Source organism: Ascaphus truei, unplaced genomic scaffold (assembly GCF_040206685.1).
Source record: "Ascaphus truei isolate aAscTru1 unplaced genomic scaffold, aAscTru1.hap1 HAP1_SCAFFOLD_590, whole genome shotgun sequence".
Taxonomy (NCBI): Eukaryota; Metazoa; Chordata; class Amphibia; order Anura; family Ascaphidae; genus Ascaphus; species Ascaphus truei.
The window spans coordinates 54,898-81,744 of NW_027456923.1; the positions used below are offsets into that span (position 1 = coordinate 54,898).

General features: G+C 53.6%; 1 protein-coding gene across 1 annotated transcript in view; it reads right to left on the reverse strand.

The window, feature by feature from the left end:
* Window positions 1-19,003: 19,003 nt before the first annotated feature.
* MOGS (mannosyl-oligosaccharide glucosidase) overlaps window positions 19,004-26,847 on the reverse strand; it is a 44,581-nt gene continuing 36,737 nt past the window's right edge. Inside the window, exons 3-5 of the mRNA XM_075584419.1 lie at window positions 25,679-25,896; window positions 22,168-22,349; window positions 19,004-20,818 (exon numbers count right to left, since the gene is read on the reverse strand). Coding sequence (XP_075440534.1) covers window positions 19,069-20,818; window positions 22,168-22,349; window positions 25,679-25,896 — 2,150 coding nt within the window. The 3' untranslated portion in view covers window positions 19,004-19,068. The remainder of the gene's footprint in view (window positions 20,819-22,167; window positions 22,350-25,678; window positions 25,897-26,847) is intronic.

Sequence of the window (26,847 nt, forward strand, 5' to 3'; positions counted from 1 at the left end):
ATAGCACAGAACCCTCAGCGTCCCGTGTGTGCGGGGAAGGTAACGGGCGTGTTATAGCACAGAACCCTCAGCGTCCCGTGTGTGCGGGGAAGGTAACGGGCGTGTTATAGCACAGAACCCTCAGCGTCCCGTGTGTGCGGGGAAGGTAACGGGCGTGTTATAGCACAGAACCCTCAGCGCCCCGTGTGTGCGGGGAAGGTAACGGGCGTGTTATAGCACAGAACCCTCAGCGTCCCGTGTGTGCGGGGAAGGTAACGGGCGTGTTATAGCACAGAACCCTCAGCGCCCCGTGTGTGCGGGGAAGGTAACGGGCGTGTTATAGCACAGAACCCTCAGCGCCCCGTGTGTGCGGGGAAGGTAACGGGCGTGTTATAGCACAGAATCCTCAGCGCCCCGTGTGTGCGGGGAAGGTAACGGGCGTGTTATAGCACAGAACCCTCAGCGTCCCGTGTGTGGGGGGAAGGTAACGGGCGTGTTATAGCACAGAACCCTCAGCGCCCCGTGTGTGCGGGGAAGGTAACGGGCGTGTTATAGCACAGAACCCTCAGCGTCCCGTGTGTGCGGGGAAGGTAACGGGCGTGTTATAGCACAGAACCCTCAGCGCCCCGTGTGTGCGGGGAAGGTAACGGGCGTGTTATAGCACAGAACCCTCAGCGTCCCGTGTGTGCGGGGAAGGTAACGGGCGTGTTATAGCACAGAACCCTCAGCGTCCCGTGTGTGCGGGGAAGGTAACGGGCGTGTTATAGCACAGAACCCTCAGCGTCCCGTGTGTGCGGGGAAGGTAACGGGCGTGTTATAGCACAGAACCCTCAGCGCCCCGTGTGTGCGGGGAAGGTAACGGGCGTGTTATAGCACAGAACCCTCAGCGCCCCGTGTGTGCGGGGAAGGTAACGGGCGTGTTATAGCACAGAACCCTCAGCGCCCCGTGTGTGCGGGGAAGGTAACGGGCGTGTTATAGCACAGAACCCTCAGCGCCCCGTGTGTGCGGGGAAGGTAACGGGCGTGTTATAGCACAGAACCCTCAGCGTCCCGTGTGTGCGGGGAAGGTAACGGGCGTGTTATAGCACAGAACCCTCAGCTTCCCGTGTGTGCGGGGAAGGTACCACGCGTGTTATAGCACAGAACCCTCAGCGTCCCGTGTGTGCGGGGAAGGTAACGGGCGTGTTATAGCACAGAACCCTCAGCGTCCCGTGTGTGCGGGGAAGGTAACGGGCGTGTTATAGCACAGAACCCTCAGCGTCCCGTGTGTGCGGGGAAGGTAACGGGCGTGTTATAGCACAGAACCCTCAGCGCCCCGTGTGTGCGGGGAAGGTAACGGGCGTGTTATAGCACAGAACCCTCAGCGTCCCGTGTGTGCGGGGAAGGTAACGGGCGTGTTATAGCACAGAACCCTCAGCGCCCCGTGTGTGCGGGGAAGGTAACGGGCGTGTTATAGCACAGAACCCTCAGCGTCCCGTGTGTGCGGGGAAGGTAACGGGCGTGTTATAGCACAGAACCCTCAGCGTCCCGTGTGTGCGGGGAAGGTAACGGGCGTGTTATAGCACAGAACCCTCAGCGCCCCGTGTGTGCGGGGAAGGTAACGGGCGTGTTATAGCACAGAACCCTCAGCGCCCCGTGTGTGCGGGGAAGGTAACGGGCGTGTTATAGCACAGAACCCTCAGCGTCCCGTGTGTGCGGGGAAGGTAACGGGCGTGTTATAGCACAGAACCCTCAGCGTCCTGTGTGTGCGGGGAAGGTAACGGGCGTGTTATAGCACAGAACCCTCAGCGTCCCGTGTGTGCGGGGAAGGTAACGGGCGTGTTATAGCACAGAACCCTCAGCGCCCCGTGTGTGCGGGGAAGGTAACGGGCGTGTTATAGCACAGAACCCTCAGCTTCCCGTGTGTGCGGGGAAGGTAACGGGCGTGTTATAGCACAGAACCCTCAGCGTCCCGTGTGTGCGGGGAAGGTAACGGGCGTGTTATAGCACAGAACCCTCAGCGTCCCGTGTGTGCGGGGAAGGTAACGGGCGTGTTATAGCACAGAACCCTCAGCTTCCCGTGTGTGCGGGGAAGGTAACGGGCGTGTTATAGCACAGAACCCTCAGCGTCCCGTGTGTGCGGGGAAGGTAACGGGCGTGTTATATCACAGAACCCTCAGCTTCCCGTGTGTGCGGGGAAGGTAACGGGCGTGTTATAGCACAGAACCCTCAGCGTCCCGTGTGTGCGGGGAAGGTAACGGGCGTGTTATAGCACAGAACCCTCAGCGCCCCGTGTGTGCGGGGAAGGTAACGGGCGTGTTATAGCACAGAACCCTCAGCGTCCCGTGTGTGCGGGGAAGGTAACGGGCGTGTTATAGCACAGAACCCTCAGCACCCCGTGTGTGCGGGGAAGGTAACGGGCGTGTTATAGCACAGAACCCTCAGCGCCCCGTGTGTGCGGGGAAGGTAACGGGCGTGTTATAGCACAGAACCCTCAGCGCCCCGTGTGTGCGGGGAAGGTAACGGGCGTGTTATAGCACAGAACCCTCAGCTTCCCGTGTGTGCGGGGAAGGTAACGGGCGTGTTATAGCACAGAATCCTCAGCGCCCCGTGTGTGCGGGGAAGGTAACGGGCGTGTTATAGCACAGAACCCTCAGCGTCCCGTGTGTGGGGGGAAGGTAACGGGCGTGTTATAGCACAGAACCCTCAGCGTCCCGTGTGTGCGGGGAAGGTAACGGGCGTGTTATAGCACAGAACCCTCAGCGCCCCGTGTGTGCGGGGAAGGTAACGGGCGTGTTATAGCACAGAACCCTCAGCGCCCCGTGTGTGCGGGGAAGGTAACGGGCGTTTTATAGCACAGAACCCTCAGCGCCCCGTGTGTGCGGGGCAGGTAACGGGCGTGTTATAGCACAGAACCCTCAGCGTCCCGTGTGTGCGGGGAAGGTAACGGGCGTGTTATAGCACAGAACCCTCAGCGTCCTGTGTGTGTGGGGAAGGTAACGGGCGTGTTATAGCACAGAACCCTCAGCTTCCCGTGTGTGCGGGGAAGGTAACGGGCGTGTTATAGCACAGAACCCTCAGCTTCCCGTGTGTGCGGGGAAGGTAACGGGCGTGTTATAGCACAGAACCCTCAGCGCCCCGTGTGTGCGGGGAAGGTAACGGGCGTGTTATAGCACAGAACCCTCAGCGTCCCGTGTGTGCGGGGAAGGTAACGGGCGTGTTATAGCACAGAACCCTCAGCGTCCCGTGTGTGCGGGGAAGGTAACGGGCGTGTTATAGCACAGAACCCTCAGCGTCCCGTGTGTGCGGGGAAGGTAACGGGCGTGTTATAGCACAGAACCCTCAGCGCCCCGTGTGTGCGGGGAAGGTAACGGGCGTGTTATAGCACAGAACCCTCAGCGCCCCGTGTGTGCGGGGAAGGTAACGGGCGTGTTATAGCACAGAACCCTCAGCGCCCGTGTGTGCGGGGAGGTAACGGGCGTGTTATAGCACAGAACCCTCGGAGCGCCCCGTGTGTGCGGGAAGGTAACGGGCGTGTTATAGCACAGAACCCTTCAGCGCCCCGTGTGTGCGGGGAAGGTAACGGGCGTGTTATAGCACAGAACCCTCAGCGTCCCGTGTGTGCGGGGAAGGTAACGGGCGTGTTATAGCACAGAACCCTCAGCGTCCCGTGTGTGCGGGGAAGGTAACGGGCGTGTTATAGCACAGAACCCTCAGCTTCCCGTGTGTGCGGGGAAGGTAACGGGCGTGTTATAGCACAGAACCCTCAGCGTCCCGTGTGTGCGGGGAAGGTAACGGGCGTGTTATAGCACAGAACCCTCAGCGTCCCGTGTGTGCGGGGAAGGTAACGGGCGTGTTATAGCACAGAACCCTCAGCGTCCCGTGTGTGCGGGGAAGGTAACGGGCGTGTTATAGCACAGAACCCTCAGCTTCCCGTGTGTGCGGGGAAGGTAACGGGCGTGTTATAGCACAGAACCCTCAGCGCCCCGTGTGTGCGGGGAAGGTAACGGGCGTGTTATAGCACAGAACCCTCAGCGTCCCGTGTGTGCGGGGAAGGTAACGGGCGTGTTATAGCACAGAACCCTCAGCGTCCCGTGTGTGCGGGGAAGGTAACGGGCGTGTTATAGCACAGAACCCTCAGCGCCCCGTGTGTGCGGGGAAGGTAACGGGCGTGTTATAGCACAGAACCCTCAGCGCCCCGTGTGTGCGGGGAAGGTAACGGGCGTGTTATAGCACAGAACCCTCAGCGTCCCGTGTGTGCGGGGAAGGTAACGGGCGTGTTATAGCACAGAACCCTCAGCTTCCCGTGTGTGCGGGGAAGGTAACGGGCGTGTTATAGCACAGAACCCTCAGCTTCCCGTGTGCGCGGGGAAGGTAACGGGCGTGTTATAGCACAGAACCCTCAGCGCCCCGTGTGTGCGGGGAAGGTAACGGGCGTGTTATAGCACAGAACCCTCAGCGTCCCGTGTGTGCGGGGAAGGTAACGGGCGTGTTATAGCACAGAACCCTCAGCGCCCCGTGTGTGCGGGGAAGGTAACGGGCGTGTTATAGCACAGAACCCTCAGCGCCCCGTGTGTGCGGGGAAGGTAACGGGCGTGTTATAGCACAGAACCCTCAGCGCCCCGTGTGTGCGGGGAAGGTAACGGGCGTGTTATAGCACAGAACCCTCAGCGTCCCGTGTGTGCGGGGAAGGTAACGGGCGTGTTATAGCACAGAACCCTCAGCTTCCCGTGTGTGCGGGGAAGGTAACGGGCGTGTTATAGCACAGAACCCTCAGCGTCCCGTGTGTGCGGGGAAGGTAACGGGCGTGTTATAGCACAGAACCCTCAGCGTCCCGTGTGTGCGGGGAAGGTAACGGGCGTGTTATAGCACAGAACCCTCAGCGCCCCGTGTGTGCGGGGAAGGTAACGGGCGTGTTATAGCACAGAACCCTCAGCGTCCCGTGTGTGCGGGGAAGGTAACGGGCGTGTTATAGCACAGAACCCTCAGCGCCCCGTGTGTGCGGGGAAGGTAACGGGCGTGTTATAGCACAGAACCCTCAGCGTCCCGTGTGTGCGGGGAAGGTAACGGGCATGTTATAGCACAGAACCCTCAGCGTCCCGTGTGTGCGGGGAAGGTAACGGGCGTGTTATAGCACAGAACCCTCAGCGTCCCGTGTGTGCGGGGAAGGTAACAAGCGTGTTATAGCACAGAACCCTCAGCGTCCCGTGTGTGCGGGGAAGGTAACGGGCGTGTTATAGCACAGAACCCTCAGAGTCCCGTGTGTGCGGGGAAGGTAACGGGCGTGTTATAGCACAGAACCCTCAGCGTCCCGTGTGTGCGGGGAAGGTAACGGGCGAGTTATAGCACAGAACCCTCAGCGCCCTGTGTGTGCGGGGAAGGTAACGGGCGTGTTATAGCACAGAACCCTCAGCGTCCCGTGTGTGCGGGGAAGGTAACGGGCGTGTTATAGCACAGAACCCTCAGCGCCCCGTGTGTACGGGGAAGGTAACGGGCGTGTTATAGCACAGAACCCTCAGCGCCCCGTGTGTGCGGGGAAGGTAACGGGCGTGTTATAGCACAGTACCCTCAGCGTCCCGTGTGTGCGGGGAAGGTAACGGGCGTGTTATAACACAGAACCCTCAGCGCCCCGTGTGTGCGGGGAAGGTAACGGGCGTGTTATAGCACAGAACCCTCAGCGCCCCGTGTGTGCGGGGAAGGTAACGGGCGTGTTATAGCACAGAACCCTCAGCTTCCCGTGTGTGCGGGGAAGGTAACGGGCGTGTTATAGCACAGAACCCTCAGCTTCCCGTGTGTGCGGGGAAGGTAACGGGCGTGTTATAGCACAGAACCCTCAGCGCCCGTGTGTGCGGGGAAGGTAACGGGCGTGTTATAACACAGAACCCTCAGCGCCCCGTGTGTGCGGGGAAGGTAACGGGCGTGTTATAGCACAGAACCCTCAGCGCCCCGTGTGTGCGGGGAAGGTAACGGGCGTGTTATAGCACAGAACCCTCAGCGCCCCGTGTGTGCGGGGAAGGTAACGGGCGTGTTATAGCACAGAACCCTCAGCGCCCCGTGTGTGCGGGGAAGGTAACGGGCGTGTTATAGCACAGAACCCTCAGCGCCCCGTGTGTGCGGGGAAGGTAACGGGCGTGTTATAGCACAGAACCCTCAGCATCCCGTGTGTGCGGGGGAAGGTAACGGACGTGTTATAGCACAGAACCCTCAGCGCCCCGTGTGTGCGGGGAAGGTAACGGGCGTGTTATAGCACAGAACCCTCAGCGCCCCGTGTGTGCGGGGAAGGTAACGGGCGTGTGTCACGGGAGACCAGGTATTTACACCTTTTTAAACCGGGATCATAACATTGAACAAACAAGGAGGTAAAACAAATTGTCATTTATTTCATAGAAACAGAATCACAAAATGCAATAAAAAAACACACTTACTGGGGATCTGGGGGGGAAACGAGACTTTCCCGGCCTCTACCGTCCATAAAACAACGTTTGTAGTTAACCGATACTTTGCCTGAAATGTCCTGGAACTCAAATCGGCGTCAAGTACCACACGCCGCCGCTGGACAAGCTCCGGGGCGTTGACCGTGAGTAAGTCCCAAACCGCCTGGAACTAAAATCGGCTTCAATCCCGCCGCGACCGCTACGTTCAATACTGAGAACGTGGCCGCTGGAAAGTGGGACTTAGCAAATATTTAGCAGGACATTTCTGAAGCCGACTCGCTGCTATTTCTCACAGAGCATCTTTTGGTCAATTCGAATTTCCTGCTGCAGTCTTGGCGCGCGAATCTGGGGTGAATCTCTCTACCTGATTGGCTCCTGGGTTTCTTATAGTATTTTGGCTCCATTCACAAAATTCTACAGCCAATCCCGAGCGTGGGAGAATTCCTACCAGCCTATCAGAGTTGCCAGTCCCCTGAAGCCGGACCAGCTCGGATTCTGACAGGGGCATGCGCCAACTTGGCACCTCTGCCACTTTGTCAGTCAGAAGCCACCTGCGGAGTTAGGCTAACTCCTTCGCCCAAACGGCTTCCCCACCCTGGCAATCTCTGAGGCATTCAAGTCCAGGACCCAGGCAGACTTGGTGGCGCCAGGCTTGGTAGCCACATGATCTCTCGGAACCACAGACTTAGAAATTCCCAGCTCACATACCGTGTATAAGCATTAACCATTATACACAAGGTTAATAAAATAGGATTTCACATATTTTCTTCTAAGTCCCGCGTTTCCTAGGTTTGACTGAAAAGACGCGCACGCTCAGTTTCAGCGCTCCTCGACCTTCCTATAAGTAGAATGAGATAACGCTTGGGTTCAATCTCAGGGCGGCGCTCTAAATACATAGGAAATGTGGACTTGAAATCAATCTCGCAACCTCATCCATGGTTGGAGTACCCCCAGAAGCTCTATACCTGGTTCTGGTGATGGGGGCATATACTGGGGGACCCCCCCTGACTGTGCCTGGGATACACATCCCTATGCCCCCATTTACCTTTCTGGTCTGTGCTGAAGCAGGGAAACCTGGCGGTGAGTCACGTAACTGTTTTCGAGGGAGGATTTTGACCGGAGTGCTGTGTCTATATGTCCCCAGGAATCTGACCTGGTTCCCGGATACATTTTTGGGGTGGCCAGCAACTCTGGACCCCTTCTACCTAGACACAATCCAACAACACTTTTACCGCGAACCCCCCCCCCCCCCCCCTGAAACTCATAACCTCTGAATCTCCCCTGGTTAGCCCCCCCGGAAAGGTAAAACACACATACATTCTGTAATGCAATAGTCACATACTTTGCATGTACCATAAATGGGTCCAAGAGCTGACACTCTAAACCACCCAATATGGCTCGGAGGTAACCAGCCGGGCGTATTACCTTTATTGATGGCCTGGTTACGCTCTCACCGTCACAGCTCCCCCTTCAAGATGAAGGCTCGGTTGCAGCCACCACGTCCGACGATTCAACTGGCCCGACACACCTTGAGGCTTTTGGCTCGCAGGGAATGTCATTCAAGCAATGGCCAGGCATTCTTTTCCAATCGTGGCATAAGCCACTTCTCAGGGTAGCAGCTTCCAGCTCAAATAAATCACAGGATGTTCACCCCCCTCGCTCACTTGGCTGAGTACAGCACCGGTACCAAGTCAGAGGCGCAGCTAAGATGGGCGCACTGGCCAGCGCGGTCTTCAATGTCTGGAAAGCCTTTTCACTGGCAGGAGACCAGGCTACCGGCACCGGGAGTCATTTCCGCAACAAGTCAGTCAGTGGGTTAGCAACGGCACTATACTGAGGTACACGTATCCTGTAATAGCCAGCGGTGCCCCAAAAAGCCACAACCTGCTTCTAGGAACTGGCCACTGCACTATAGCCTCTACCTTAGCTGGTTCTGGCTTAAGGTGCCCACCACCCACTCTGTGCCCTAAGTATAACACTTCTGCCATGCCCACTATATACTGTCGTTTTCAGTGTCAGCCCTGCATCCCTGATCCTACTCAGCACCGCTGCTACATGTACCAGGTGACTGTCCCACAAACTGCTAAATACCGCAATGTTGTTTAGATACGCCTGTGCGTAACCCTGCATCCCTTCCAGTAACCTATTGACCAGGCGTTGAAAGGTAGCCGGGGCATTCTTTGTCCCAAATGTCATCACTAAGAACTCAGAGGCCACTTGGAGTGATGAAGGCTGACTTCTCCCTAGCCTCCTGGGTCAGGGGAATTTTCCAATAACCTTTGGACAAATCCATGGTGGTCAGATACTTTGCCCCCAGGAGCTCATCCATTCATGGCATGGGATAAGCATCCGACACCGTCTGAGCATTGAGCTGCCGGTAGTCCACAGAGAACCATGTGGTTCCGTCCTTCTTAGGTACCAGGACTACCAGACAACCCAAAGACTCTGAGATGGTACAATTACCCTTAGGGCCAGTATCTCCTATACTTCCCTCTCTATACTGCCCTTCACCTCTGCTGATACATGATAGGCATGCTTATGCAGAGGTCTCTGATCACCGGTCTCCACTGGATGATCTGTGATATGTGTCCTGCCCGGCTTGTCCGTGAACAGGTCCCTATGCTGCCCTAGCATAGCCTTTACTTACACACGCTGCTGTGCGCGGAGCTGGGACCCTATTCCTACCCGCTCCCCTGTGCCCCCCTGCCTAGATTCATCTAGGAGGCCAGGCAGAGCATTGCTTGCCGGGTCCCCCATCGGTGGGCTACAGATAGCCAGCACTGATGCCGCACTCTGGGTAAAATACTCCTTCAACATGTTAATGTGATAAGTTATATTCCTTCCAGTCTCTCCATTTAACTGCACAACATAGTTACACTCATTCATCTTCCTGAGAACCGGTGCGGTCCAGACCAGGCAGCCATTCATTTGTTCTGCCGAGTGTGCTTCAGAACAAGTCCCTGCTGTCCTGGGATGACTGTTCTGCTGCGGGCATTCTGATCATACCAAGTCTTCTGCTTGGTCTGAGCGGCCCTGAGATTAGCCTGTGCCAACCCCATGAGCATCTCTAACCGGTCTCTGAGATCTATCACATACTGAAGCACAGTCTCCCCTTCCCATCCCTCATGGAATAGGTACAGAGGTCCCCGTACCCTGCGACCATATAGCAGCTCAAAGGGGGAGAAGCCTGTAGATTCTTGCGGTACCTCTCGGTTGGCAAACAGCAAGTGCTGCAGGTGAATCTCCCAATCTTTTCCTTCCGCCTCTATAAAAGCTCGAACCTCTCACATAGACAGTTTGTCTGGGGGTGGTAAGGGGTCATGCACTGGGCCTTCACCCCGCACGAATCCCAAATTCTGATATGAATTCTGACCCTTGATCAGTTACAATCTCACTAGGGAAACCTACACTAGTGACTATAACTATCAATTATTTTGCTACTGCCCTAGTGTCGATGGTGGCTAGTGCTACAGCCTCAGGGTACCTGGTGGCAAAGTCCACCACCGTGAGAATGTAACGCTTGCCAGATCAACTGGGAATCATGAGAGGTCCCACTATGTCCCATTGCTACTCTTTGGAAGGGTTCCCCGATTACTGGTAGTGGGTTAAGGGGTGCCTTCACACGATCACCCACCTTACCTACTCACTGTCAGGCATCACAGGACCAGCAAAAATCTGCCACGGCCCCCGATCAGTAGTAACGCTGCAACAGCCAGGCTCTCGTCCGAGTGACCCCCTGATGCTCCGCTAGTGGTATGGAGTGGGCTACCTGTAACAACTGTTGCCTATACTCCTTCGGTACCACTAACTGTCTTCTACCGGTCCAGACCCTATCTGATGTGGTAGAACCCTGCTCTCTACACAAGAGCCCGCAGTGCCATAAAAACCGATCTGACCCACTGGCGAGGCAGACTCGCACGCCCGGAGTCTCATGTCCTCCAAGCTGGGATCAGACCTCACCGCTTCCCTAAAATGTGTACCTAATTCTGACCACTCATCCTTAGTCTCTAAGTCGGGAGGAACGGGAACAGGTAAAAGGGGAAGGTAAGTCAGAACCTTGTGGCAACTACGTCTGGCGTACCTGCCGTGTCTCCTGAGAGACCCCTGTAACTGTTGGTCCCAAATGCAGGGGGACGGTGAAATCCTCGAATGTAATTCCTTTGCTCTGGCTCCTGGTAGTTGCTGCAACAGGAGCCAAATCCGCCGTAAAAACACACGTAACATGCCACAGGTCACTTCCAAGGAGAACCTCGGTATCTATCCTGGGCAATACCCAAACCTCCCTCATGCCACGTCCGGCACCCCAATCAAGAAAGACCCGGGCAACTTGGATGGACTGCGGTCCTCCATCTGGCATGGTCACCTGCATCCTGGTGCCTGGGAGCAAATCCTCTGCCCGCACGATATCAGGTCAGACCAGTGTCAATCTCTGTGGCTTTCAACTCCAGGACCCGAGCAGACTCAGTGGCGCCAGGCTTGGTAGCCACAGGGTCTCTCGAAGCCACGGACTTGGAAATCCCCAGCTCATACACAGCGCATAACCATATATATACCCTTATACACAAGGAAAGAAATAAACATATTTCACAATTTTGTTTATCCCTCGTTTCCTAGGTGTGACGGAGAAGACGCGCACACTCAGTGTCAGCGCTCCTAAACCTTCCGATAAGAAAATGTGTAAAAAGTTGAACGAAATAACTTAGAACCTTTTCTAAAACACATAGGAGTGGGGACTTAGCCAGGAAATCGATGGCTGGAGCCCCCCAGAACCTCTATACTTGGTTCTGGTGATCAGGGCATATACAGGGGGACCCCCACTAACCTAGAGACCCCGGACTGTACCCGGGATACACGTATCCCTATGCCCCCATTTACCTTTTTGGTCTGTGCTGAAGCATGGAAACCTGGTGGCGAGTCGCGTAACTGTATTCCAGGGAGGATTTTCACCGGAGTGATGTGTTAAGCCCCTCACTCCTGCGTCTGTGTAATCACTCCTGCGTCTGTGTAATCACTCCTGCGTCTGTGTAATCACTCCTGCGTCTGTGTAATCACTCCTGCGTCTGTGTAATCACTCATGCACGTCTGTGTAATCACTCGCACGCACGTCTGTGTAATCACTCGCACGCACGTCTGTGTAATCACTCCTGCGTCTGTGTAATCACTCCTGCGTCTGTGTAATCACTCCTGTGTCTGTGTAATCACTCCTGCGTCTGTGTAATCACTCCTGCACATCTGTGTAATCACTCGCACGCACGTCTGTGTAATCACTCCTGCGTCTGTGTAATCACTCCTGCGTCTGTGTAATCATTCGCACTCCTGTGTAATCACTCCTGCGTCTGTGTAATCACTCCTGCGTCTGTGTAATCACTCCTGCGTCTGTGTAATCACTCATGCACGTCTGTGTAATCACTCCTGCACGTCTGTGTAATCACTCCTGCGTCTGTGTAATCACTCATGCACGTCTGTGTAATCACTCCTGCACGTCTGTGTAATCACTCCTGCGTCTGTGTAATCACTCGCACGCACGTCTGTATAATCACTCGCACGCACGTCTGTGTAATCACTCGCACTCCTGTGTAATCACTCGCACGCACGTCTGTGTAATCACTCGCACGCACGTCTGTATAATCACTCACACGCACGTCTGTGTAATCACTCGCACTCCTGTGTAATCACTCGCACGCACGTCTGTGTAATCACTCGCACGCACGTCTGTGTAATCACTCGCACTCCTGTGTAATCACACGCACGTCTGTGTAATCACTCGCGCACACGTCTGTGTAATCACTCGCACTCCTGTGTAATCACTCGCACGCACGTCTGTGTAATCACTCGCACGCACGTCTGTATAATCACTCGCACGCACGTCTGTGTAATCACTCGCATGCACGTCTGTGTAATCACTCGCATGCACGTCTGTGTAATCACTCACACTCCTGTGTAATCACTCGCACGCACGTCTGTGTAATCATTCGCACGCACGTCTGTGTAATCACTCATGCACGTCTGTGTAATCACTCCTGCACGTCTGTGTAATCACTCGCACACACGTCTATGTAATCACTCACACTCCTGTGTAATCACTCGCACGCACGTCTGTGTAATCATTCGCACGCACGTCTGTGTAATCACTCATGCACGTCTGTGTAATCACTCCTGCACGTCTGTGTAATCACTCGCACACACGTCTATGTAATCACTCCTGCACGTCTGTGTAATCACTCGCGCGCACGTCTGTGTAATCACTCCTGCACGTCTGTGTAATCACTCGCACGCACGTCTGTGTAATCACTCACACTCCTGTGTAATCACTCGCACGCACGTCTGTGTAATCATTCGCACGCACGTCTGTGTAATCACTCATGCACGTCTGTGTAATCACTCCTGCACGTCTGTGTAATCACTCGCACACACGTCTATGTAATCACTCCTGCACGTCTGTGTAATCACTCGCGCGCACGTCTGTGTAATCACTCCTGCACGTCTGTGTAATCACTCGCGCGCACGTCTGTGTAATCAGTCGCACGCACGTCTGTGTAATCAGTCGCACGCACGTCTGTGTAATCACACGCACGTCTGTGTAATCACTCGCACGCACGTCTGTGTAATCACTCGCACGCACGTCTGTGTATTCACTCGCGCACACGTCTGTGTAATCACTCATGCACGTCTGTGTAATCACTCGCACACACGTCTGTGTAATCACTCGCGCACACGTCTGTGTAATCACTCATGCACGTCTGTGTAATCACTCGCACACACGTCTGTGTAATCACTCATGCACGCACGTCTGTGTAATCACTCGCACACACGTCTGTGTAATCACTCATGCACGTCTGTGTAATCACTCGCACACACGTCTGTAATCACTCGCACACACGTCTGTGTAATCACTCATGCACGTCTGTGTAATCACTCGCACACACGTCTGTGTAATCACTCATGCACGTCTGTGTACTCACTCGCGCGCACTTCCTTTCACGCACGGATATTTCACCTGCACAGACAGATTCCATTCACTTTCTGTTAACTCACAATTATTTTCTTTTTGATGGGGTTCACTATCTCCAAACACATGTTACAGCCACGGGAACGAGCTTTGCTCCTTCCTACGCCAACCTCTTCATGGGGTGGTGGGAGTCTGGCCGCGTGTTTGGAGATGGGAACATTTTTAGGGAGCACATTTTTTTCTACAAACGTTTTATTGACGATCTCCTTTTCATTTGGGAGGGTGATGTCACTTCACTTATATCTTTCATTAACACTTTGAATAATAATGTTTATAATCTTAATTTCACTTGCACGTACAATCACCATCACATTCACTATTTAGATTTATATCTATACATTGATATTCAATCTGATATCTATCGCAAATCGAATTAACGGAATACTTTCTTACACGCCAACAGCTGTCACCCAAGAGCCCTTCTTAAAGGAATTCCAAAGGGCCAGATTATTCGCTGACGGCGCAATTGTTCAAATGAAGAAGACTATAATGCACGTGTAAAAGAATTGTTTCATCGTTTTGTACAACGTGGCTATAAACCAGATGATTTAAATAAGACCATTCAGGAGGTCTCAACTATCGACAGATCGGATTTATTTCACCGCTCAAGGAGGGGTTTAAGGTTTAATGACACACCCCTGTTTATCACCTCATTCAGTTCCCAAGCTGAACAAGTTAAATATGTCCTAGAGAAACATTGGTCGGTACTTTCTTTGGACCCCATACTGAAACAATACATAACTTCAGGTCCAAATATTGTGTACAGGAAGGCCAAAACGGTAGCGAATTCCCTGACCCCGAGTCTCTTCCGCTCACAAGATATACATTGTAATACACGTCCTAATGGTTCTTTCCCCTGTGGGAATTGCAAAATTTGCGGTTATATGAAAAAATCGAATAGTTGTGTATCCAGTCAAGCTGGAAAATCTCATACTACTAGATCATTTATTAACTGCAAATCCACATATATTGTCTACCTCATCACCTGTGGGTGCGGCGGCCAGTATGTAGGAAGAACCATTAGGAACCTCAAAGTGCGAATTATGGAGCACGTGCGAATCAAATCAAACCAGCTTTATTGGCATGACGAAAGAACATTTCAGTATTGCCAAAGCGTGAATAATAGGGGGTGGGGGACAATAATTACACGAATACTAGGGGTAGGGTATAATGATTGCAGTGTAGATGGGTAACAGTTACACACCGGGAATTTGGACCATCCTGTCCCCAAACATTTCACCAACTGCATCCAAGGAGGATTAAAAAATGTCAGTTTTCAAGGTATTGAGTCCATCTTGCCATTACCCAGAGGGGGTGATAGGGTCAAGAAGCTCGATCAACGTGAGGCATTCTGGAGTTTCGCCTCACGGTATGAATATCGACTGGGACCTTTCCCACTTTCTGTACTGGAGAAGGGTTCTGTATCATATTGATACTATATGCTCTTTTGTGTATGATCTAATTGTTTATGATATTGATAATTGATGCATATTAATCTATTGGTGTCTATCTGTTTCATCCTTATATGGAGTTTAATATTGGTTTAATTTTGAATGATTAGTGTTTATATATTTCTTTCTCCATATAAATCACTATGTCCTTGACAATCACATATATCCAGTCTATATTCTTATTTTGGTATTTAGTTCATGTGTATTTATTATTTAATTAACTTAAATTAACTAAATTGTATTATTATTATACATATATCTTCAAATGATGATTAATTTCTTAATCTGATTAATTGCTAGCTATGGCTATCTATGGGTTTGTGATTGTCTTAACATCCTTTTTCATTACTTTGTAATCTACTTACCAATGGATTTATTATTTTTTCTATATTTTGTTTGTTTTTATATGTTTTGACCTTAGTATAAGTATTTTGTGTGCATTTTTATGGATTCGTTTTGCTATATGTGAGTTTGTCCGTTTTTTTAATACTAATAAAGTTGTTGAATAAAAAAACATTTTTTAACCCCCTTCCGCCTCCACCCGATGGGAATATCACCGCCGTGCGTTCCAGGCTGGAAGCGGGCACGTGAGAGTGACGTCGCCTCAGGTATGGAGGAGATAGGGTGGTTATGAGGTGACGTCACAATGGTGCGACGCGTCACTGGCGCGCATGCGCAGTATGCTTACACGGGTGGTTTTGGCACGAAACGGGGATAATAAAGGTGAGGAGGTATGTTTATGTGGTACACCTTGATAAAGTCCCCTGGGACGAAATGCGTTGGTGTGTGGGCTGTGTTTCTGTCCCTGTGCACTTATACATTAAACCACCCTCAGTTTTAGCCTGGAGTTGTGCCCTTCATTTGTTCTGTAGGACTCTTCCTGTGGGTCTTTATACCGGCTGTGCTCCTTTGCTCTCTCCGATGTTGCTGCTCACTCTATCAGGATTGCACGCGGTGGAACTTTCCGGAGGATGGACTCTGGGTCTCCATGCACCCCCTGGACAGGTAATGGGCATTAGCCCTCATATGGTTACCTGGGTCCCTATCTGGGGAAGTGTGTGTGTTAAGTGGGGTGAGCGGGGGACCACATTTGCGGTAGTCGTGCTGACTGACCGCTAGGTCCCATGTTTATGCCCCCCCTTAACTTCTTATTGCATACAGTACATGTTTTAAGGATTTATGAAAGTTCCCATCTATTCTTATGCCAAATAATACAGCTTGTGAGTCTAAACACTTATATGAGCGTCAATCTCTACATCTATACACAATGAACGTGATTCTTCCCTGGTAAACACAGAGGCAAAGAATTTGTTTAATACCTCTGCTTTTTCCTTATCTCCAATAATCTACCTACCCATCTCACACTGAAAGGGTCCTATATTTTCTTTTCTCATTTTTTGTGATTAAGGTACTTAAAGAACTTTTTAGGGTTGACCTTACTTTCTATTGCAATCCTTTTTTCATTATCCATTTTTGCTAATTTAATTGCCCTTTTGCAATTTTTGTTACATTCCTTATAATTCTGATACGATGTCTCTGTCCCTTCTGATTTAAAGAATCTAAACGCCTTCCTCTTCTTGTCCATTTCCTCCCCTACCTGTTTATTTAGCCACATTGGTTTTGACTTATTTCTTTTATACTTATTACCCAAGGGTATACACTGATAAGTGTGCTTTTCTAACAATGTTTTAAAGACTGCCCATTTATCTTCTACATATTTCCCTGCAAAAACATCATCCCATTGTATTACTTGTAGATTAGACCTCAGTTTATTAAAATCTGCCTTTCTAAAGTTTAAAGTCTTTGTTGAACCCAAGTAATCTGTTTTTTGATAATTTATTTCAAATGAGACCATGCTATGATCACTGTTACCCAAATGTTCCAGGACTTGAATATTTGTTATTACTTCTACATTGTTTGAGATGACCAAATCCAGAACTGCCCCTCTCCTGGTTGGTTCCTCCATAATTTGGGTCATATAATTGTCTTTAAGCACCCCCAAAAACCTGTTTCCTTTTGTTGTAACGCTAATCTCATTGCCCCAGTCTGTCTGGATAATTAAAATCCCCCATTATGCAAACATGACCCAGTTTTGATGCCTTCTCCATTTGCAAAAGTATTTTAGCTTCCTCAATCTCACAGATATTTGGGGGTTTATAGCATATTCCCACAAACATTTTCTTTATACTTTTACCTCCACTGCTAATTTCTATCCACAAAGTCTCTACATTTTCATCATTCCCTTCATAGACATCATCCCTTATAATAGGTTTTAGATCTGGTTTAACATATAAACATACTCCACCTCCCCTTCTATTTGTTCGATCCTTCCGAAAGAGAATAACCCTCTAAATTAACTGTCCAGTCATGAGTTTCATCCCACCATGTTTCAGTAATGCCTATGATATCATACTGCTCCCTTGCAGCTATTAATTCAAGCTCCCCCATTTTATCTGTCAGGCTTCTTGCATTAGCAAGCTTGCATTTCAGTTTTTTTTCAGCCTGTACTATTATCTTACCTGCTCCTTCCTTTCTGCTCCCACTTGGTTTAGTCTTTAGAAGTTTTCTAGTATTATCTCTATTTACTATGGGTATCTCACTGCTTGTCAAACTTGCACTTGCCCCCATTCTACCTCCATACCCCCTTGTATCCTCATCTATTCCATTTAGTTCATTATCTGTTTCATTCCCCTCCCCCCTCCATCCTAGTTTAAAATCTCCTCCAACCTTAGAGACTTTATTTTGCAACATTTCGTTTTGGGAACAAGATATTTCGTTTTACCCTGTTCCAGTAAGTGTATTTTCGTTGTAATTGTAAATCAAGCTGTGTATGTTCATTCTGTAAATAAATCACAATTTATTTTATCTCTTGCTTTGCTCAATCAAAAGATCCGGGTATTTTGGTGTTAAAAGTTCTGGTCCAAAGTGACAGTCCCCTGTTCTGCCGCACGTGGGGGCGAAAATACACCGTCACCTGTTCTCCCGCACGCTGGGGCGAAAATACACCGTCACCTGTTCTGCCGCACACCGGAAAATATCCGGAAAATATCGCTTCAAATCATGAAACAACCTTTAAACCAGGTGAGCGAGGTCTCCTCCGAGGCTGGCTCAGAAAGCAGCGGTACTGTGTCTCAGTCACATGTATTCACTGTTGGGGCATATTGCTCTGTAATGATAGTAAGGGGGGGCATTGCTCTGTAGTGATAGAGGGGGGGAGGTTAAGACACGGGCAATTGGTCTTTAAAGGGACATTCCCCAATTTAGCTTAAAACCAGCTTCTGTAAACAATTTCCTTATATTAATCTAACAGCACTAAAAGCAAGGATTTCGCTGCTTTTATTTATCTGGAAACTAATTACAAATTGGATTTCTGTGGGGTTCTGAATATGGCGAGTGTTTGTCAATCAGGTGTTTTCCCCCTGTCCTTATCAGAGCCAATACAGATTAGGGGGGGGGGGGCCTTGCCCGCACAAACTCATGTTGATGACATCAGCCAGAGGAGATAAAACCCTTTCCCAGTCTCTGCTCCCCCTCCTCTCCCTCCCAAGTTTCCACTCCCCCTCCTCTTCTCCCTCCCAAGTCAGCTGTCCCTCCTCCCCTCTCAAGTTTCTGCCTCCCCCCTCTTTCCCAAGTCTCCTCTTCCCCAAGTCACGTCTCCCCCTCCTTCCAAGTCTCCCCCCCTCCTTCCAAGTCTCCCCCCTCCTTCCAAGTCTCCCCCCCTCCTTCCAAGTCTCCCCCCCTCCTTCCAAGTCTCCCCTCTCCTTCCAAATCTCCCCCTCCTTCCCAAGTCTCCCCCTCCTTCCAAGTCTCCCCCCCTCCTTCCAAGTCTCCCCCCCTCCTTCCCAAGTCTCCGCCCCCCCACCTTCCCCCCTCCTTCCAAGTCTCCTTCCCCCCCTCCTTCCAAGTCTCCTTCCCCCTCCTTCCAAGTCTCCTCCCCCCTCCTTCCTAAGTCTCCACCCCCCCACCTTCCCCCCTCCTTCCAAGTCTCCTTCCCCCCCTCCTTCCAAGTCTCCTTCCCCCTCCTTCCAAGTCTCCTCCCCCCTCCTTCCCAAGTCTCCACCCCTCCTTCCCAAGTCTCCACCCCCCCACCTTCCAAGTCTCCCCCCCCCCTCCTTCCCAAGTCTCCTCTCCCCCTCCCCCCCTCCTTCCCCGCCCCCATTGCCCATGTAGTCCTGGTGCATTGCTGAGCCCGTTTAGGTCCCTGTCCCTGCTCGCCTCAATACTCCTCCGCCATGATCAGCACTACCAGAGAGGACCACCCGGTGAAGGGGAAGCACCCTTGCCCCCGGCCCGTGCCGTCGTTATACTGCTCCCACAGGTAGCCGGTCTGGGTGTACTGCCGGTACAGGTTGGACACCAGGTTCTCCCGCAGCTCCCTGTAGATGTCCGCGGCCCTCTCCCGGTGCGGACCCCCCACCCCCGCGTAGTGATGAAGGGCCCTCACTGCCAGGTAGTTGATGTTGACCCAGATGGGGCCCCGCCAGTAAGGGGCATCGTGCTCCGTGTTGCGCTGCAAGTAGAGGGGGCTGCTCTTGGACAGAGATCGGAGGCCATAGGGGGTCCACAGTTTCCCCTCATCGCGCAGGTTGTCCAGCACGTGGCCAAGCCGGGGGGAGTCAGGGGTCAGCACCTGCAGGAGGAAGGGGAACAGGGATACGTAACCCAGGGCCCCCACGTACTGGAGCCTGGGGGGCTTCTTCACCACCCTGACTAGCCTCGGTGGTGGGAGGTCCTGCGGCCTCGCCCCCGGTGTGGCCTGCGGCCTCTCCCACTCCAGCACCACCCGCGGCGTGTGGTTCCCGTAGTCCGCGTACGCCCCCAGCCGCTCCGACCAGTGAAGCTGGTCCAGCAGGGCGTTGTCCGTCAGCGCGCGCCTCGCCTCCCGGTACCGACCGCTGTCCTCTCCCAGCAGCTCGGAGGCGTCCGCCATGACTTCAGAGGCCAGAGCCATCCAGCAGCGCAGGTCCACGTGCCGCTCGTCCTCGGAAGGATGGGACGCCCGCGGGTAGTCGTCAAGGCCGGACGTCAGGGTCTTGGGGTTCAAGAAGCGCAGAGCGTCTCTGTCCCTCCCCCGCCAGCGGTAAGTGAGAGGGAGCGGCCCGGTCTGCGTCACGTTGAACCAGTCATACCAGGTCCGCAGCCGCGGCAACGCCCGTCGCAGGAAGCGGACACCCTCCTCCCCCCCCGTGGCGTCGGTTTCGGTTGCCAGCAGCTGCCGCAGCGCCAGGAACAGCGTGGGGGGGTTGGCGTTTTCATCGCGCTGCACCACAAACTCGTCGGGCACTTTGCTGCGCGCCTCGGACCCCAGGATCTGCTCCCGCGGGATCCAGCCGTCGGCGTTGATCAGGTCCAGCCAGTGCGCCAGCGAATGCCGGGCCAGAGCCGCGTCCCAGCGCGCCACCAGCAGCAGGTGGAAACCCTCGTCCCACAGGAAGCCGCGGGGGAAGAAGGAGCGGGACGGGACCGCCGTGAAGAGCGGCGCCGGAGGGTAGGGCACGGGTTCTGGGTTGTGCCGCGACTGGACCAGCGAGCTGCCGTAGAAGTAGCCCATGCCGCCCAGCATGTTGGAGAGCGCGGCCCGAGCGAACGCGACCTGGTCCGGGGCGAAACCCTTCTCCTCCAGCCGGAAGGTGCGGCGAAAGCGCGCCTCCATGTCCCGCCGGCGTTCCGCCAGCGCGGAGCTCAGAGCCTCCGCGGAGAGGGGCCCGGGACGCCGGCCGACGCTGTCCGACTCAAACAGGACCTCGGCTCGGAAGGGGAGATGCAGGGTGACCTGATGTACCGCGAGCCGGGAGTGGGCGGGGGGCGGCGGGGAGCCCGGGGGAGGGGGGCGGGGGTTGTAGGTGTCCAGGCCGAAGTAGCGTCTCTTTCCGCCGCCCGAGTGAGAGAAGCGGTCACTGAGGCTGCTCCGAACCACGTCCGTCAGGAGGTGAAGGCCGGGGCTGACCGCAGAGAGGTGGTTATAGCTGGGGGGGAGGGAGGAGCGAGACAAGGGGAGGGGGGTTAGAGACAAAGGGAGAGAAGGGGGTTATGGGAGAGTGTGGGGAAGGAGTTAAAGGGCAAAAGGGTGGGAGGCTGGTTCAAGAAATGGGGGTAGTTACCTGCCGGGTCCCTATTAGATGGGGGTAGTTACCTGCCGGGTCCCTATTAGGTGGGGGGAGTTACCTGCCGGGGTCCCTATTAGATGGGGGGAGTTACCTGCCGGGGTCCCTATTAGATGGGGGTAGTTACCTGCCGGGGTCCCTATTAGATGGGGGTAGTTACCTGCCGGAGTCCCTATTAGATGGGGGTAGTTACTGCCGGGGTCCCTATTAGATGGGGGTAGTTACCTGCCGGGGTCCCTATTAGATGGGGGTAGTTACCTGCCGGGGTCCCTATTAGATGGGGGTAGTTACCTGCCGGGGTCCCTATTAGATGGGGGTAGTTACCTGCCGGATCCCTATTAGATGGGGGTAGTTACCTGCCGGGGTCCCTATTAGATGGGGGTAGTTACCTGCCGGGTCCCTATTAGGTGGGGGTAGTTACCTGCCGGATCCCTATTAGATGGGGGTAGTTACCTGCCGGGTCCCTATTAGGTGGGGGGAGTTACCTGCCGGGGTCCCTATTAGATGGGGGTAGTTACCTGCCGGATCCCTATTAGATGGGGGTAGTTACCTGCCGGGTCCCTATTAGGTGGGGGGAGTTACCTGCCGGGGTCCCTATTAGATGGGGGTAGTTACCTGCCGGGTCCCTATTAGATGGGGGTAGTTACCTGCCGGGGTCCCTATTAGATGGGGGTAGTTACCTGCCGGGGTCCCTATTAGATGGGGGTAGTTACCTGCCGGGGTCCCTATTAGATGGGGGTAGTTACCTGCCGGGGTCCCTATTAGATGGGGGTAGTTACCTGCCGGATCCCTATTAGATGGGGGTAGTTACCTGCCGGGTCCCTATTAGGTGGGGGGAGTTACCTGCCGGGGTCCCTATTAGATGGGGGTAGTTACCTGCCGGAGTCCCTATTAGATGGGGGTAGTTACTGCCGGGGTCCCTATTAGATGGGGGTAGTTACCTGCCGGGGTCCCTATTAGATGGGGGTAGTTACCTGCCGGAGTCCCTATTAGATGGGGGTAGTTACTGCCGGGGTCCCTATTAGATGGGGGTAGTTACCTGCCGGGTCCCTATTAGGTGGGGGTAGTTACCTGCCGTGGTCCCTATTAGATGGGGGTAGTTACCTGCCGTGATCCCTATTAGGTGGGGGTAGTTAAATGATGCGGCCCCCCTTCTCGGGTGGGTGGCGTTGGCCGGTGCGGCCCTCTGGGGTGGGTGGAGACATAGTTACCTGACGTGGCCTCCTGCCCCCTCAGGTTTGGGGAAGCGAATCCTGAAGCCCCCCAGCTCCTCCGAGGTCCCCGTCACGTGTGTCAGGTGGCTCCTCCCCTCTATGTGGGGCGTCAGTGTCCCTTGCCCATCCGTGGCCACGTAAAACATGAGCGAGACGAGCTGCCCCGGGGCGGCGGATTCCTGCGAGGAGGACACGAGGCGCGGAAAGGTGAAACTCCCCCCAAACGCCCCCCGTCCATCCTCTGCTTTTCCAGGTTAGAACCATCGGGGTCGAGAGGAGATGGGGGGTCAAGAGGAGATGGGGGGTCAAGAGGAGATGGGGGGTCAAGAGGAGATGGGAGGTCAAGAGGAGAAGGGGGGTCAAGAGGAGAAGTTGGGTCAAGAGGAGATGGGGGGTCAAGAGGAGATGGGGGGTCAAGAGGAGATGGGGGGTCAAGAGGAGATGGGGGGTCAAGAGGAGATGGGAGGTCAAGAGGAGAAGTTGGGTCAAGAGGAGATGGGGGGTCAAGAGGAGATGGGGGGTCAAGAGGAGATGGGGGGTAAAGAGGAGATGGGGGGTCAAGAGGAGATGGGGGGTCAAGAGGAGAAGGGGGGTCAAGAGGAGATGGGGGGTCCAACCGCGGGGAAACTTAGCCAAGTAATCAATAAGTCTTGAAGGGCCCCAAATATACAATAACAGAGAGGGTATGCTTCCAAATGGCCTGCGAGCCACCAATATATACACCAAGATCCGCAGTACTGGAGGAAGCGGAGTCGTGCTTAAGTCACCGCACATACACCTCATGCGGATGACCAAGGTAAAGGTTCTCATCTATGGTTGATCATAAAGAATAATTAGAGTATTGTTACCCACTCCTGCAGTCTCTGGTGGCGCCCCGTGGCGTGCCAGCCGTGGGGGTAGAAATCCAGAACAACAGCGCCCGGGAGTTAGGGGGCGAATAATAACTCCTATTTATTCAGCACAAAGCCCAGAAAAACATAATCAGTATCCTCCTGGATAAAGGACCCACCCGTCCGAAACGCGTAGGAGGGTTTTGTTCCCGATCCTGGATAAAGGACCCCACCCGTCCGAAACGCGTAGGAGGGTTTTGTTCCCCTCCTGGATAAAGGACCCACCCGTCCGAAACGCGTAGGAGGGTTTTGTTCCCCTCCTGGATAAAGGACCACACCCGTCCGAAACGCGTAGGAGGGTTTTGTTCCCCTCCTGGATAAAGGACCCCACCCGTCCGAAACGCGTAGGAGGGTTTTGTTCCCTCCTGGATAAAGGACCCCACCCGTCCGAAACGCGTAGGAGGGTTTTGTTCCCCTCCTGGATAAAGGACCCACCCGTCCGAAACGCGTAGGAGGGTTTTGTTCCCCTCCTGGATAAAGGACCCCACCCGTCCGAAACGCGTAGGAGGGTTTTGTTCCCCTCCTGGATAAAGGACCCCACCCTTCCGAAACGCATAGGAGGGTTTTGTTCCCCTCCTGGATAAAGGACCCACCCGTCCGAAACGCGTAGGAGGGTTTTGTTCCCCTCCTGGATAAAGGACCCACCCGTCCGAAACGCGTAGGAGGGTTTTGTTCACCCCCTGGATAAAGGACCCACCAGTCCGAAACGCGTAGGAGGGTTTTGTTCACCCCCTCGATAAAGGACCCACCCGTCCGAAACGCGTAGGAGGGTTTTGTTCCCCTCCTGGATAAAGGACCCACCCGTCCGAAACGCGTAGGAGGGTTTTGTTCCCGATCCTGGATAAAGGACCCACCCGTCCGAAACGCGTAGGAGGGTTTTGTTCCCGATCCTGGATAAAGGACCCACCCGTCCGAAACGCGTAGGAGGGTTTTGTTCCCCTCCTGGATAAAGGACCCACCCGTCCGAAACGCGTAGGAGGGTTTTGTTCCCACCCTGGGGTGATGTTTTTCTGGGCTTTGTGCTGAATAAATAGGAATGTGATTATTCGCCCCCTGACTCCCGGGCGCTGCTTCCTTTTTTTCTGTTGTTCTAGAACCATCGGGATCCCCTGTTATAAACACCGGGGAGCTCCCCAGGCTGGGGATACAAAATGGCTGCCAAATCTCGCCCATTAGGAAGCTGCAACGTCAGCGGTTGTGGCTTCCACGTTGGATGGCCAAACACTTTCGTGGTACCCGAAAGCACCAGAAAATATCACCCCCCGAATAAAAATATACATACGTGGGACTGACCCTTTAACCCATTAACCACGTCCCTGTCATTAGGTCACTTTCCCGTACGTGGGACTGACCCTTTAACCCATTAACCACGTCCCTGTTATTAGGTCACATTCCCGTACGTGGGACTGACCCTTTAAACCATTAACCACGTCCCTGTCATTAGGTCACTTTGCCCCTACGTGGGACTGACCCTTTAACCCATTAACCACGTCCCTGTCATTAGGTCACTTTCCCCGTACGTGGGACTGACCCTTTAACCCATTATAAAACATACTGGACACCTAACAAGCTCCTATTGAACCCCCAAAATAACCACAACATATATATAAGCATATGAGTGTCACAGAGGAGTGCTACTGAGCATGGCAATATATATTTAAAACCAGAGACAGAACATAAAACACAGACAAAGCTCAGTTTTAGAACATCCAGTGAAACTCATACACGGTACAGTGCCTAAACATATATGTATAAATATCTATTAAGTAAAATGGTCTTTTAGTTTGACATTTTTGGCCAAAATTGTTGTAAGCCCCTGAGCCAACGTCACGGCAGACCACATATCAGGGGTCCCTAACGCTAATATAAATTCTTAATAACCTGTGTAATAACAGGAAGAATGATTTATAATAAATCTGTCAATATTAGTTGCAAAGTTCTAAGTCTGATTGAAGCCTTTATTAACCTGTACATTACCAGGAAAAGCACTCTGTATTAGAGATGTCACAGCCATCCTGCAAGCAGGCAAGTTCCCCTGAGTGGAAGATGCTATGGAGTGAGCTCACTCCAGTGCTTTTCCTGGTAATGTACAGGTTAATAAAAGCTTCAGTCAGACAGAACTTTGCAACTAATATTGACAGATTTATTATAAATCATTCTTCCTGTTATTACACAGGTTATTAAGAATTTATATTAGCGTTAGGGACCCCTGATATGTGGTCTGCCTTGGCGTTGGCTCAGGGGCTTACAACAATTTTGGCCAAAAATGTCAAACTAAAAGACCATTTTACTTAATAGATATTTATACATATATATTTAGGCACTGTACCGTGTATGAGTCTCACTGGATGTGCTAAAACTGAGCTCTGTCTGTGTTTTATGTTCTGTCTCTGGTTTTAAACCTTTAACCCATTAACCACGTCCCTGTCATTAGATCACTTTGCCCCTGCCTGGGACTGACCCTTTAACCCATTAAACACGTCCCTGTCATTAGATCACTTTGCCCCTGCCTGGGACTGACCCTTTAACCCATTAAACATGTCCCTGTCATTAGGTCACTTTGCCCCTACGTGGGACTGACCCTTTAACCATTACACACGTCCCCTGAGTCCCCTCACCTCGGGGGTCCCGGTGATCCGCCAGCTCCAGTCCCCCCCGTGCTGCCCTCCCGGTCTCTTCACAAACTCCGTGGTCAGCGTGTATCCGTGGTCTCTAATCTCCTGCACCCCGAAATTCACCCCATCGTGCATTAGCCACCCATAGCGGGGCAGGCGGTCACTTTGCTCACAGGTGTGACGGAGAGAGGGGGCGCCGGCCTGGGACAGCCACATCAAACCTGGGAGAGACAGACATCGGGGCTGAGAGGGGTGCGGGCAGGGAGAGACATCGGGGCTGAGAGGGGGTGTGGGCAGAGAGACATCGGGGCTGAGAGGGGTGCGGGCAGAGAGACATCGGGACTGAGAGGTGTGCGGGCAGAGAGAGACATCGGGACTGAGAGGTGTGCGGGCAGAGAGAGACATCGGGGCTGAGAGGGGAGCGGGCAGAGAGAGACATCGGGACTGAGAGGGGTGCGGGCAGAGAGACATCGGGACTGAGAGGGGGTGCGGGCAGAGAGACATCGGGACTGAGAGGTGTGCGGGCAGAGAGAGACATCGGGGCTGAGAGGGGAGCGGGCAGAGAGAGACATCGGGGCTGAGAGGGGAGCGGGCAGAGAGAGACATCGGGACTGAGAGGGGTGCGGGCAGAGACATCGGGGCTGAGAGGGGTGCGGGCAGAGACATCGGGACTGAGAGGGGTTCGGGCAGAGACAGACATCGGGACTGAGAGGGGTGCGGGCAGAGAGAGACATCGGGGCTGAGAGGGGAGCGGGCAGAGAGAGACATCGGGACTGAGAGGGGAGCGGGCAGAGACAGACATCGGGACTGAGAGGGGTGCGGGCAGAGAGAGACATCGGGGCTGAGAGGGGAGCGGGCAGAGAGAGACATCGGGACTGAGAGGGGAGCGGGCAGGGAGAGACATCGGGACTGAGAGGGATGCGGGCAGAGAGAGACATCGGGACTGAGAGGGGAGCGGGCAGGGAGAGACATCGGGGCTGAGAGGGGAGCGGGCAGGGAGAGACATCGGGACTGAGAGGGGTGCGGGCAGAGAGAGACATCGGGACTGAGAGGGGAGCGGGCAGGGAGAGACATCGGGGCTGAGAGGGGAGCGGGCAGGGAGAGACATCGGGACTGAGAGGGGTGCGGGCAGAGAGAGACATCGGGACTGAGAGGGGTGCGGGCAGAGAGAC